The sequence below is a fragment of the Ambystoma mexicanum genome, chromosome 6q (genome assembly GCF_040938575.1).
Source record: "Ambystoma mexicanum isolate Mex_15411 chromosome 6q, UKY_AmexF1_1, whole genome shotgun sequence".
NCBI lineage: Eukaryota > Metazoa > Chordata > Amphibia > Caudata > Ambystomatidae > Ambystoma > Ambystoma mexicanum.
Window position 1 is genome coordinate 1401660582 of NC_090937.1, and position 14267 is coordinate 1401674848.

Here is a 14267-nt window from a genome sequence, read left to right on the forward strand (position 1 = left end):
AATTAATTAGGGAGGTGTATATATTTCTAGTGACTGTGTTTGAACTTGCTTGACATATTAGTGCCAGTGTATTGTTACAATTGTGTTTTTAAATAAATAATGATATACTTTTATACCAAAGCTCTGGTCAGTGTTTGCTTGTGCTACTGTATTTTTAGCCCTATGGTGTATACTCTATATACTGCCTAACTCTTCTTGAGAGACGTCTGACTGCTCAGCCAAAGCTACCAGGTAAATCTGGGTGGTACCCAGACTGCTACCAATTGGGTTTACTGCTAACACCTGTAGTCTTAAACTTTTTGCAGTGGTCCCTAAGGGAACTGCACAGGTTTCTGTCTAACATCAACCCCTCCTGTAAATGGGGTCGGCATCGCCCTGATCATCAGCGTCATTACCGCCGAGGACACCTGCACGGTATCAAAGAATTCGGACCGGGGTTGGTTTTCTCGACAGCTGTTGAGGGTTTGTCTCCCGGCACCGATATGGTGAATGTCGGGGTTTATCGGGATTGAGACAATGTAGCGTTGACATCCTTGGATGCACAGGGTTGACCCAGCTTACAATGAACCCCTTTCGGAGTCGAAAGATTTATCGTTTATCAGCGTCGACATTGTCAGACATGAGTGCCTCTCTTGGCTCCGAAGCCTGCTGCATTGAGGGGAGGATGGGTTGTGGGGGGGGTTAGCCGCGCCAACTGCAGCATGCTTTTTAAACATGTCCAGCATGGAGGACATGAAATCCTCCCACTCTTGGCGGGTGGAAGGTCCCACCAACGGCTTCCCTTTATCCGTCGATGAATCGAAATCCAGACGGTGGCAGGGACACCTTTTCTTGTTTAGGGGAATCGTGTAGGGATTTGTGTTGTATTTTGGTGCACAACAGACACCCATCAGTCCCGTGACCAGTGCTGAGGCACCAGACACACAACTCGTTTGGGTCAGTGATGGACATCTCGGTGCCACAGTCGGTACACCACTTGAAACCCGACACCCAAGCAACTGACATCTCTCATCGAGGAAAGGAAAAGCAAAAAATGATGAAAACATCGAGTGTGTTGAGGACTTGCCTGTGTTCCCAAGCAGCGTGTTAGTGTGAGGAAAAAAGGAACGAGGTGTGGGACGTAGTGACGAGGTATTTATATGACTCCTGACGTCAGGTCCGGAGCCGACAACCAGATGCCGAGCAAGATGGATCAACGGTCGATGTGTTCAGGGATCCACCACATGGGCGGAAATATTCTGGGTTTATTTATACCAATTAAGATTCCAGGAGGAAGAATTAGGGTTCGTACTGAGTCATGACCGATAGGGGGTACAAAGCAGGCAAGGGTGCCTCTGAAAATAGAACAAAAGCTTCTGCATCTGTAACAACTGATTCTAAATCAAATGAAGTAGGACAAAAACCAGAGGACTCTTTTCAAGCATGTAGTAAAGAATATTAAGATGGCCTTGAAGGCAGAGCTTAGGCTTAACATTTTAACTGGCTATATGACAAATAGCAGAAAAAGTGGCAGATAGGCTACATTTGGTGGTGTAGTTTTCTTTTAACTGCTGTGTTGAGTCTATACCAAGTATACCCAGCCTGCCGACGGGAAATGGTCAAAACGTGCAAACCTATAACACACTGAATGCTAGCAAAATTGAGACATTTTGATGGAGAATTCCAATTAAAAAAAAAACATTTAAAAGCAAAGAGTAGACCTACAATTTTCTTTGGATGTATCCTTAAGGAATAACCCTAATTTATTGAGATAGGCAAGTTGCCAACAACATATTTACAGTCAGACTTTGTTGTGTGTTTCAAATATGTAATGTTTTCCTTGTCATGAAAATGTGCAAGTTATTTTCAGACAAATAGTTAATAAGGGACTTATATGGGGCCTGGCTGGTTGTGAGTAATGCACAGCATGCAAATGCCAGGTAAATTATATTACTCGCATGAACTCAAATCGTCAAGGCAACTTACAGATATATGACCATGTGACAAATTAAATTCTAAAATTCAATGTTACTCTATACATAAATCAGCATGGCGATGACAAATAGCTGTCAGATTATGGAATACATTTATAAAGGAAGTGGTTATATTGCGTTTGGTAATCTTACCTCAAGCGACAACACTACAAACTTCATAATGATGGGCTCCTGATCAGGCTGGATTTGGAAAGATGCTGGTAGTTTTGAGAGTGACAGCACGTGTTTGGTCAGCGCTCTGCAGAGTATTATCACAGACTGATAGAACACAGGATCACCTAAAATACATGTTTAACAGCCGTTTTAGAAGGTTTTATGAACAGAAAAAGTATACTTTGTTGTTAAAAGTATTTTATTATTTTGTGCACAGATGTAGCAACATTTACGTTTCACAACAATATAGAGAGACAGTAACATGTTCACAACAACAGAGAGACAGTGGCATATTGATTCTATCCCGCCTTGAATCGTGATCGTCTTTGTGCCGGAAGCTCTGGGAGGAAATCTGCAATTTCCCGCCAGAGCCTCAGGTTAAGAGCTGCCAGCAGGGCATCCGCATTAGCTTGACGCAGGTGCAAGGACGCGTTGGAATACAGCTTCTTCCCGTACACCTCCAAGATCATCTCCTCTTTGCCCAGCAGCGCCACAGTGGAGGCGGCTGAGGACGACTGAGGCTTGGAGTACAGTGATGCCGCAGCGATCACCGAGGAGTGTGTTTGAGGATGGGCCGATAGCAAGAGTGTATCTCCCCCCCCATATCTGCCTGTACTTGGCATCCATGCGTTTATTCACTGGCTGGGCTGAGTGGGGCTTGAGCCAACCCTTCTTGGCCATGGCAACTATGTCCTTCTGCATCGGGATACCCGTTCTGGCCACGGGACCGAGCGTGAGGACTTCTGTGAGGACCCCCTCTGCTGGTTGCTCGACCTCGGGTTGATGAAGGCCCAAATACTCTGCCAGCCCTGCCAGACATTCGTGGAAGGCCTTGGCCGGAGATGAGGTGTCGGGGTCCTCCTCCTCATCTGTGTCCACTTTCAGGTCAGGAGGGTCCTGCACCGGAGGGGGAGTACTAGAAGCTATGGGCCGTGGTGCGGGAACCGGAGCTGACTGCAGCGGAGGCTGGTACGGAACCACCTGCACATTCGGTTGGGGGGCCGGAGCGGGCTGCTGAGGCTGAATAGGGACCAGAGGGGCATGTACAGGAGCCTGCGGCGCCGGAGCCACTGGAGGAAGCAAGTCCTTGATGGCGTCCCTGAGGATGACCCCCACCTCTGGAGACTTCATGAGCCGAGGAACTTTTCAAAGAATCTGTCCTCGCAGGCTGGATTAGGGGTAGGGGATACTGACGGGGTAGCGGGTGGCTGCTGGAGCCATTGCGTGCCCTGCCCATTTGGACGTAGCGGGGGCCTGCCTTGCACAAAGGAAGGGTAAGCTGTAGGCTACATACCTGGTTGACACCAGTCCCACCTTGACACACGTTCCTCCACCTGCTGCTTTCCTTGGAGAGGCGTCGGCCGCATGTCTGAATTTTCTGGCACAGCAGTAATTTTGTCGAGCTGCCTTCCACGTGCCTGCATCGTGTTGCTCGGTCACTGGGCCCCACCCTGTCCAGGACTCTTGAGTGTGGATCATGGGACCTACCATTTCGCCCTCGGCGGATCTGACGCTAGAACTGTGTAAAGGTGCCCCCTCGGACATGTTGCCGGTATTAGTGCGTAGCCCCTCGGGTGAAGACCTGGTAAAAGAACCTTCCGGTCCCTCACCACCATCACCGGGAGGATATACAGATCCCTGGGCCTCTCATCCGGTAGCTGATACAGCCTCGGTACTTGTGTTGGTACAAGGACCTGAGCGGCCCGTCCTGCGCGGGCGAGTCCTTGGGAAGGAGTCTCCCTTGCGGGGTGCACTGGAAAAGAGCGGCCCTACCTTGGGCTTGGATTGATGGTAGACAAAAGACAAAGTCCTTTAGGTCCTCTGGACGCGATCTGTGGAAGAGCTCCCCCCACCTGGCCAGTCTGTTCTTCAAAGACCTTGAGGAAAGCAAGTTACACGTGGTACAAGCTTGCCAGCCGTGGTCGGGGCCAAGGCACTGTAGGCAGAGGGCGTGGGGGGTCTTTAGTCGGGAAGAGCCCGTTGCAGGATGGACACCTGCTGAACCCTGTAGAAGTCGACATGCGCCGGGAGGAGCTTGACTCCTGAGGACCGAGTACCTGAATTATAAAATGACAAAAAAAAGACAAGAGAAGAAGTATCCGCGTGTGGAATTACATGGCCGAAGCCAAAACCAGGAGTGCTGGTGAATTCGTCCCGTTCCTGTCGACGGGGGGGAAAAGGGGACTGGGGTGTGGCGTCGGAGGGTGTAGTGAGGGCAGCGCATGCTCCCAGGGCCACACCCCTGTGGGCCTCTAAATTTAAATGGGAATAAGATTTTTTTGCGTGAAAAAGGTTCAGTCTCCCATCCCTTGGAAGGCACGCGCATGTAGTATGGAGGAAAGGGGACGGGACGTAAGAGTATAAATAAAACAAACTATTAAGAGAAAATAAGCAGGAAGGTCCAATAGGGAAATAACGTGAACATATATAGAGTAGACACTAGTATTTTAGTCCGTCACATTTATAGGGGGTAACTCACAAACCACAGCTGTAACAAAGCTACTTTCCCCACCTAGGCAGTCAAACAGCATTGGCCACAAATGCACCCTGCAATCGGATGCTATAAAACTCAGCCAGGGCTACCATCTATTATTGAAAACAGCCAGGCCTTCTAACAGGTTTGTTGACAAATTTACCGTGGCTAAATTATGCCACAATTTGTGATAGCACATATTACTTTTGGGAGCTTCCATATTCTTCCAATTAGCCCCAATCACCAATTTTATTTAAAGGAATAAGTTGGTTATGATTTTGTGACTCACTGAGAGCAATGGATAGACCTGCTCAATCGGAATACCCAGGAGGACCTCACACGGATCCCAAGGGAAGGTTGTAGCTAGAACTTGAAAAACAGTATGAATCACTTCTGTCCAAAAAGGTTTCAATTTGGGACAATACTAATAAATATGTAATAGCAATCCAGGTGCCCAACACACCCTACAGGTGTCCGCCTATTTCCCTAATTTATAACAAACCTGTGGAGTATTACACCGTTTGGATTCAAGTTTGAATGCAATTTCTCTATACTGGCTGGGTAGCAATGATTGTTTACCCTTTGCACAGATGACTCACTTCTTTTTTGTTATTGAAATGAAGTGGGATATTCAGGCTCGCAGATAGATTCCCGTATAATTCCTATATTAAAGCTTCAGTCAGTTACATCAAGATCTTACATAGATAACCACTGGCTCCCCATCACCCAGGCAGGGTGTCTCCAAATGCCTGTCTTCAGAACCTTATCCGCACACATTCTCTCACTCCCACAAACATTCTCTCAAACACAGCCAACATTCACTCTTACATCACCAGGCTTCTACATCCATCCCAATCACTATACAACACATCTCCATCCTTCTAGATCTCACCACATCACAATACATCTCCCTTCTTCACATAAAGCAAACATCCATCACACACACACGTCACACTCTCTCCTATGCAAGCCAACAAAGGCAAGTGGAAGCCATATGTCTTTATCCTCATACATAGCAAGAAAGTGCCTTCCACCAACTAACACTCCTCCTTAGAGAACTTCCACATGTATAGCCAGACATCAAGATCCTCAAAATCCACACTGCTCACGTCTCCACTTGGACCTTTTTTTTTTTTTTTTACGAGAAGTGCAACTCTTAACAAATGCGGAAGACACACCCCCTTTCTCTACTTGGGTTAAATAAATATAACTTCAACCCATCTTCTGTGTCTACCTTTCTCAACTTCAAATGCACTCACACCTTTTTAACGAGCGGTGCCGCTCTGTAGATACCAAAGTACTTCTCATCGCGGATCCACACTACAAATACATGCTGTGGAGCTGCCCTAAAGTTTAGCGTTTTTGGGACCAGACCTAAGCCATATTATCCAAGGTAGTGAATAAACAACTAGAGATATCACCCATAAATGTACTATTCGGGGTGTGGGACGGGATCCCAGAAAAGTGTCTGAGGGATTTTCTAAAAAATAGGGTGTATGCTGGCTAAACGTTGTATTCTAATGAGATGGAAAAGATGTACAGTCTCTGAATGAGCGAGAATGGTTGAGAGAGTTAACATGGATTAATGAGTGTGAAGACCCGTATATTTCAATGAAGCCATTGTCGTCGCACCCTAGGGATATATGGTATGAATTTCGAAAATTCCTTGCCAAGGACTAACATATGACCTATAATTTGTTTTTCCCATATTGCAAGACAGATGCTACTATAAGTGTGGAACCTGAAATGGACCGGTATAACGTACATTCGCTGTAACAATTATGATGTAATGCTCAAAAGCTACTCAATCGCATGATATTCTGGAAGTCTATCAATGGTTGTCTCCAATTTAGTCTGAATCCTGTCCGGAACAAAAAACATTGGCTTGCCTTTGTGGAGTGTTGCATGACTGGTTATTTACAATGGATAGGCACATCGCCCAAACCAGATGCTCCAATAAGTGATTCTAAGAGGATTGACTGAGTAGGTTTTGTGTGTGCATTTTATGCTCCACTGGGGAGAGGACATGTTCCCCTTGCCACTGCTGTTGTTTGTGCAGACAAAAAAAAAACAATTGTGGATTGCATGTGGAGGATACAATTCTGAAATTAAGGGAAAAAAAGAATATTGCAGTTCAATGGAGAATGGAAGAGATGCTCCTATTTTCATGGAGTAAACAAACGGACAGGGTGAGGGTCATGGATGAGTTGCTCCTTCAAAACAGGGGGTGTACACAGAAACTTTGAGAGGTGTGTTGACAAACATCAGTAGAATACCAGGAGAAGAGATGAGCAGCAATACTAGGTTAGGAAAGGAAAATGTACAACCAATAAAACGTACAACCAATCATGATGCAATCAATTTACAGGGCCAGTAATCTAATGAGTTTTCTTAAAGGTGTATTAATGATGTAGAATGTTGTTAAATCGGGTTACAGTTGCCATTTGTCTGTATTAATAGTTTCAATCAAAAGATATCATTAGAAAAAGTAAAAAGAAAAGGCAAGAGGTCATGCATCATTATACTTACCAAAGAGATCACTCAGACTGTTCCAATAGGTTGTGCTTTCATATGACTGCAAAGGCTGGAAAACCTGATGACTTTCCGGAAGCTGCTGAACCAATCGCGTCAGATGATCTAGCATCACTCTATGTGCAATTTCAAAAAGGCTACTATTCTGCTCTCCTGAGATTCTGCTTACACCCAAGCACAGGCAAGATGCTAACAGATTCAAGTTAAAGTCCTGAAATTATATGACAATACAGCAAAAAAGTTATTAAAAAAATGGTCAACATAAAATTGTCACAATCATTTGTATTTAAACCTTGTATTAGTGGCTGCACAATATGTGAAAAAGATGCACAGTAAGCATATACTCAAAAAACGATTTCAGAATAAAAGCAGATCCGCCCTACCCTTCAGCCGTTGATATTACCACCCATACCCATCACCATATTAAACAGTCCTACAAAAACCATCTTCATTTGGAGCTCTATTCCTAGCACTTATGACATCATATGTTAGCAGCAAGTTTAATTTTACCCTAAACAAAACTCTCTTCATTTTTTAGAGGGATGTCTTATCATACATTTCTGCGTAGAATTATAAGGCTTTATATCCAAGGAAAAGTGCTCAAAGATCTTATAAGTCTGGAGGCAATGTCTATTCGCGATCCAATCATTTTCATATATTATCTTCTTGACCTTGGCAGGGGTGCGCTCTAAATCCTCTATCAATACAGGATTTTTCTCCAAAGTACTTAACACGCTATTCGCCCATAAATTCAGAGACCCGCAACCTCCCTGCTTGAATAGGACATTCAAAAAGAGTAAAAGCAGGAGGAAACAGAGTACTTCTCAATAACAGAACTATTCGCCAAATACCATTTACCTTTAAAGATACAAGGCTCAAAATGAGTTGAACAGCTGCAAACGGGATGCACATAGGAAGTGACAGAACTTGCTTCCAAATAAAGAATTCTACTTTACACCAGGCCAAGCCCTCTTCCCCTACCTTGGCCCCATAAATCAACCTGGGACCAGAATTTGGTTATACATTTTCAAGGCCGGGAGTAAAGAGGATTGCCCAAGATTTAAAGAACTGGAAGACTGGGACAGTTGATAATAGGGTTAAGGGGGGGCGCTATGGCTCTCTTGGCCCACCCGAGAACTCCCTCTAGCCTAAGCCAGGGGTCCCTAACCCCCGGACACTCTGCAACGTAGTCATCTAAAGCAAGGTAACCCCTACTATTTAAGAACCCTAATCTTGATCTCTCTCTCTCTCTCTCTCTCTCTCTCTCTCTCTGTCTCTATCTCCATCGCAACTCTATCTTCCTCATCACCCCCTCTCTTTACCTGTAACCCTTTGCTTATTATCTCACTTCTCTCTCTCCCCTCTGCAACCCTTGCACTACCTTTAACTCTCCACTCTTGCAACCCTCTCTCTCTCTCTATTTCTCTCCTTCCCTCATTCACCCATATACTCGTCTTTCACACTCCCCCCGCCTGTCACTCCCAACTTCCTTCCTCCTCCACTCCTTCCTCCGCACTACTAGGTCTACTAACACTTTTCCCTCTCCCCCCCTCTTTGTCACAATCCCTTTCATTACTTACTCTCAAATCCTCTCCAAATCCCCCAAATCCCCCAAATGTATTCCCCTCTCTCGCTCTCTCACACACCTTTCTTTCTCTCACCCTTATCAACCCACTTACCACACTGCACTCAACTGGTACCACTCTCTTATACACACAAAACATTAACTGCACTCTCTCAGAATACTGCCACAGTCTCCTCAATACTCCACTAAACTGTCTGCCATCCGCCGGGACTCTTGATAAAACATCACTCTACATGGTCTCACCCGAACATCTTTCAATCACCTCTTTACTGGCTGGGATTGTATAGCCAAGCCTTCCCCATTCCAAAACTCCTGCCAGCTACCACTGGTCGCCCCTAGTCACATGCTCCTCTTGGCCAATTTATGGCTAAGTAATCCCTGAAAGGCTTCAAAAAGGCTTTTATCCCTGCACCCTTTTCAATCTCCATTTGTAAGGCAGCAGCCATGTACTCATGAAGTTCGTTTTCCTTCTGGACTTCATGTGCTGGTGGGTTTTGCTTCCAATTCGGTTTGGGGATGATTTCTGTGTCTCCCAAGGAGTTCCTTCTTACACAAGGTTCATTTTCTGCTGCCCCATCATTTGCCGGAAGCCCGTCTTGGGATGGTATGCCAACTTCTAGGTGTTTTACCTCTGTCTAGCAAGTAAAATCCCAGTCCAATTTAATTCTGTTCTCGATTCCATTCCCCTGATGCCGGTCTGAGTTTTCCTTGTTGCTACTAGGTGCATTCTGGGTGTTGCTGTCCTGAATAGGACAAAAGACAACTCTGACCAGAAATGCCTCTGTCAGGTATTGTGGAAGAGACAGCAGTACCAGCAGACATACTGCATACTCTGGGGGAGGGCAGGGCCACCCCCAACTCCCTCATATCCTCTCTGTGGTAGGATCAGCTCTGGCATACAACCAGCTGAGCCCCCCCCTCCACCCCAGGTACGTAGGGGTCCCTGTTCCACCCCGACAGGGTCAATACTCAGACCCTCTCACAGCAGGTATAGGAGAGAGGAACACTAAAAACCACTCCTGTTGACCCACTAATTCGAGGTTCTCCCATGCTGCAGCAACATTTTGTTTCTTGCCACTCCAGCACCTTCACTGCATGTACTAGGGGAGAAAAAGTCAATGACAATATATGGATCACCAGCATTTCTCCATTTCATCACCATCTCTCCTGCACACCTCTGTTCCATCAAAAGGCTCCACAGCTCTCACGGGCCCGACATACAAAAGAGCAGATGGGAGGAACAGAGATGTTCGGCTTTGCCCATTTCCCATTTCCATATTTTACTAATAAAACAGTGGAATTACTTACCGGTCATGTTCTATCGATGGATTCTTCTCCCACAGATTCCTCATCAGATAGATATGCATTTCAGCATCAGCTGCTCTGAAACTTTTTCGACAGGGTGCTTAGTATGACTCTACAGTGTCACTCAGCAGCTTCGGACCCGACATTGGAAGCCTTATACACTACGTCACTAGGCCCCTGTGCCGCAGTTTCATCCCCTCGTCGCCCCTAAGCTCAGTTGCTGAGGAGGAAGAACCCATAAGATTTGGGTTGAAAATAGGCAAAAACCCTCAATTATTAAAATACATTTTTTTTAAAAGGAACAGGATTGTGCTGAAAGTTAGTGACTGGCAGCATTATAGCGCAAAGTAAAAAAAAACGAATAATACATAACTAGTCATAGTATTGTCTCAGTATAAGAGTACATCCGATAATCGACTGCAGACCACTTTCATAGTGGGGCCGGAGGGGAGTGTGATGAGGAATCTGCAGGAGAAGAATCCATATTAAGAAAAACACCGGTAAGTATTTTCTCCTTCAATAGATTACATTCTTCCGTAGATTCCTTATTAGATAGACTCCCAAAGCAGTACTGAGTGCAGAGGCAGGATGAAAGCACCTTAGACAAGGAAGCTTTGCAAAACGGCTCAGCCAAATCGAGCATCTGAACCATGTGCTGCATCATGGCAGTAATGCTTTAAAAATAAAAGTTTATTCATTTTCTCAACAATAAGGAAATAGAAACAAGAGGCATTACAGCAGACCAAACTTTATGCTTAAAGTTAAACAGCCATTGCAAGATTTCCCGGATCACACCCAATGTTCAGTAGATTCCTGTTGTAGCCCCCTATATTCAAATCTAATGTGTCCATCTGATACATGCCCTCAGGTCCCTCTCCTTTAGTGTAGGTCCACTTGCACATAACAGAACCTGGTCCTCGGACCTCGATTTATGAACAAACTTCAACTGGAAACCCAGCATGCGGCCACCTATCTCCCCATCCACCAACCACCCCCCAATATGCGCTTTCAGGCTGTAATGATTGATGAATGTGTGGAGAGAAAACCAAGTCGCTGCTCAACATATTGCCCTTACTAGTACACCCCTCTGCAATTCAGATGAAGCTTCCATGCCGCTGGTGGGATGCCTGTTGGCAGGTCTTTTCCTGCTCTCTGATAACATTCTGAAATGCAGGGAGTTATCCATCGGGAGATTGTCTGTTTTGACGCAGCCAGAACCTTTCCGGATAAAGAGAAAGCTGCAAAGAGTTGTAATTGTTTATTTGTAAAGTACTTGTACACAAGTGAAGTGCTTCAAAGCGCTTCAAGGCTGGAAAGGAAACAAGGGAATACAGTTGTCATTCTTAGGCCTCGAAAGTTACGAATGATCTACCAACAATAGCTAGCATACTAGGCCAGAGGCATATCTACTAGTAAGTGCTTGACAAAAAAGGAGAAAAGGATGGGGAGAGGGGGAGGAGCATACCAATCAATGAACTACAGTACTGTCTGGCGACATTTCAGACTGCTTGGTAGTTGGTCATCCAATGCGCCCATACATGGGAATTTCAAGTTCGACCAAGCTAGGGAGGGGAAGACAGAGGGAGGACCAGACAGACAGTGTTGCAAGGCCTAGAACATTCAAGGTCAAGGTCGTGCAAGTGAGCAGAACAAAGTGCGGAAGAGAGGGTCAAGTGCGCCCAGTCCAGCAGGGGACTGGGTTAAGTGCAGAGCGGTTGCTTGTCTCATGGAGCATAAATCAGTAGTTCCAAGCAGAGTGCAGAGGCCCAGCTGTAAGTGCAGGACTGGCGGGGAGCCTGGGACCTGTGGGGCTCTGGAGGTGCACTAGCCGACCGGTTAGCCATCGGTGCAGGTTGGGGAAAGAAGGAAGGAGGCAAGAAGAGAAGAACAAGTTACTCGCTTACCTGGTTACATTCTTTCGATGGGATGGTCCGACGACATATTCCATATCTATGACAATAATCACCACAGCTGTGCTGCTTCGGAAAATCTTTCGGCGTCTGCGTACTGCGTCAATGACGTCGATACGCTGTCCTCGAGGGCCTCCGTCGAGCCGACGTCACCGGAAGTAGGATGCACGACGCCCGTAGCCTCAGTTTTAGTTTTTTTCCCAGAACGTGTTTCACCAATCTTCTGCCAGCATGACCACAGAAAGCCTTGCGGAAACGTGAGCTGCAAGAGCATAAGAAATTCTGTAGCGGGGTAGGCAGGATGGGAGCGATATGGTATACGTCGTCGGACCATCCCATCGAAAGAACGTTACCAGGTAAGAGAGTAACTTGTTCTTCGAGGGGATTGGGTCCTCCGACGTATTCCATATCTATGACAGACTCCCAAAGCAGTACCAACGTATGGAGGAGGGAAAAAGAATTTAGAATATAGAAATTTAGAATGCCCAATCAAATTGCAGAGTAAAGGACCGCCTTGCCAAAGGCCAGATGCTGCCCATGGATAGAATCTAGGAAGTAGTGTCGTACAAAAGTATGGACCGTAGCCAAAGTGGCTGCTTCACAGATGTTACGAATAGGAACACCCCTCTGCAGGGCAGTAAAGGCACCCATACCCCTAGTAGAATAGGCCCGTAAGCCTACCGGAGGGTCCTTACCCGCCAAGCGGTAACATTCAGGAATTGCCAAGATAATCCATCTGGACAAAGTCTGCTTAGTGAAAGCTTGTCCCAAACGCCTTCCAGCGTAACCTATAAAGAGCTGATCCTCCACTCTGACCCGGGACATGCGTGAAATGTAGAAACTTAAAACTCTCCTAGGATCCAACCTATAAAGCCTCTCCTCTTCCTTACCAGGATGCTGAGGAGGATAAAATGCCGGAAGAATTACCTGGCTTAAATTAAATTCCGACACCACTTTCGGAAGAAAGGAAGGACAAACTCTAAGGACAACACTGTCCTTATGAAACACAGTGAAGGGTGGCTTAACTGAAAGTTCCTGTATCTCACTCACTCTGCGAGCGGAAGTGACCGGAACTAAAAATACAGTTTTAAGGGTTAACAGTCTCAAAGGACAAGAATGTAAAGGCTCAATTGGAGCACCCATTAGAAACTTTAGAACAAGGTTCAAATCCCAACCGGGCACCTGGAAAGGTGACAGTGGGAACACATTAGTGAGCCCTTTCAAAAACTGAGAAATTAAAGGAATTTTGAAATAAGAACAATCCTCAGACGAGCGCTTAAATATGGACAGCGCCGCCAGGTAACCTTTAATGGTACCCACTTGCAGGCCCTTGTGGGCTAAAGAAAGCAAAAAAGACAGAACCACAGGAATGTCACATGAAAAAGGATCCACATTCTTAACCCTGCACCAGTCGCAGAACTTTCTCCAATGGCATCGGTACAGGGACTTTGTTGCCGGTCGTCTGGCCGAAAGCAACACCTCCATCACGTCTTCAGGGAGGTCCAAATCCTTATACCTCAACCTTTCAGAAGCCAAGCGTGAAGGTTGAGGGATCTGACCTCTGGATGGAGAACCTGACCCCACTCCCGTGAGAGCAGATCGCCTCGTTAGGGAAGACGACGTGGAGGGCAGATGGACAAGTCGAGAAGGTCCGGGTACCACGTCCTCCAGGCCCATGCCGGAGCAATGAGGATCATTCTGGAACCGAACCTCCGTAACCTCCGCAGCACTTGCGGGATGACGGGGACTGGAGGAAACGCGTACAGCAATGGGAAGGACCACTCCACAACGAACGCGTCTCCCAAGGCTCCTCTTGGAGGAAATTCCCACAAGCAGAACCTTTCGCACTTCCGGTTGACACTGGAGGCGAAGAGATCCACTTGAGGGGTCCCCCAAAGGGCGAAGATCTCCAGGAGAATCTTCCGAGCCAACTCCCACTCGTGAGAGATCGCGCTCTGCCTGCTCAGAGCATCCGCTGTCTCTTTTTTGTCTCTGGCCAGATAAACTGCCGAGATCGAAATTCCCTGCTGGATGGCCCAGAACCAGAGCTGCATCGCCTCCCTGCACAGAGGAAGTGACCCTGCCTCCCCCTTTTTGTTGAGGTAGTGCATGGCCACCGTGTTGTTCGTCACAATCGGGACATTCTTTCCTCGCACAGTCGACAGAAAAGCTTTCAGGGCAGGCCCGACGGCCGCAGCTCCAACTGATTGATATGGAGTCTGGACTCCGACGGAGACCAATGACCGCTGACTGTCAACTCGTTTGGCATGAGCTCCCCAACCCGTGAGGCATGAGTCCGTCACGATCGTCACTTCCGGCCAGTGTAGCCAAAATGG

The 14267-nt window shown here is 46.5% G+C and overlaps 1 protein-coding gene across 4 annotated transcripts in view; it reads right to left on the bottom strand.

Annotated features, from left to right (window-relative positions):
- HTT (huntingtin) overlaps nucleotides 1-14267 on the bottom strand; it is a 2905635-nt gene that overhangs the window by 827127 nt on the left and 2064241 nt on the right. For all 4 annotated transcript variants that reach the window (XM_069632055.1, XM_069632053.1, XM_069632052.1 and 1 more), the window contains 2 exons: nucleotides 7129-7342; nucleotides 2106-2251 (listed from right to left, as the gene is read on the bottom strand). In XM_069632055.1, the coding sequence (XP_069488156.1) occupies nucleotides 2106-2251; nucleotides 7129-7342 (360 nt within the window). The remainder of the gene's footprint in view (nucleotides 1-2105; nucleotides 2252-7128; nucleotides 7343-14267) is intronic.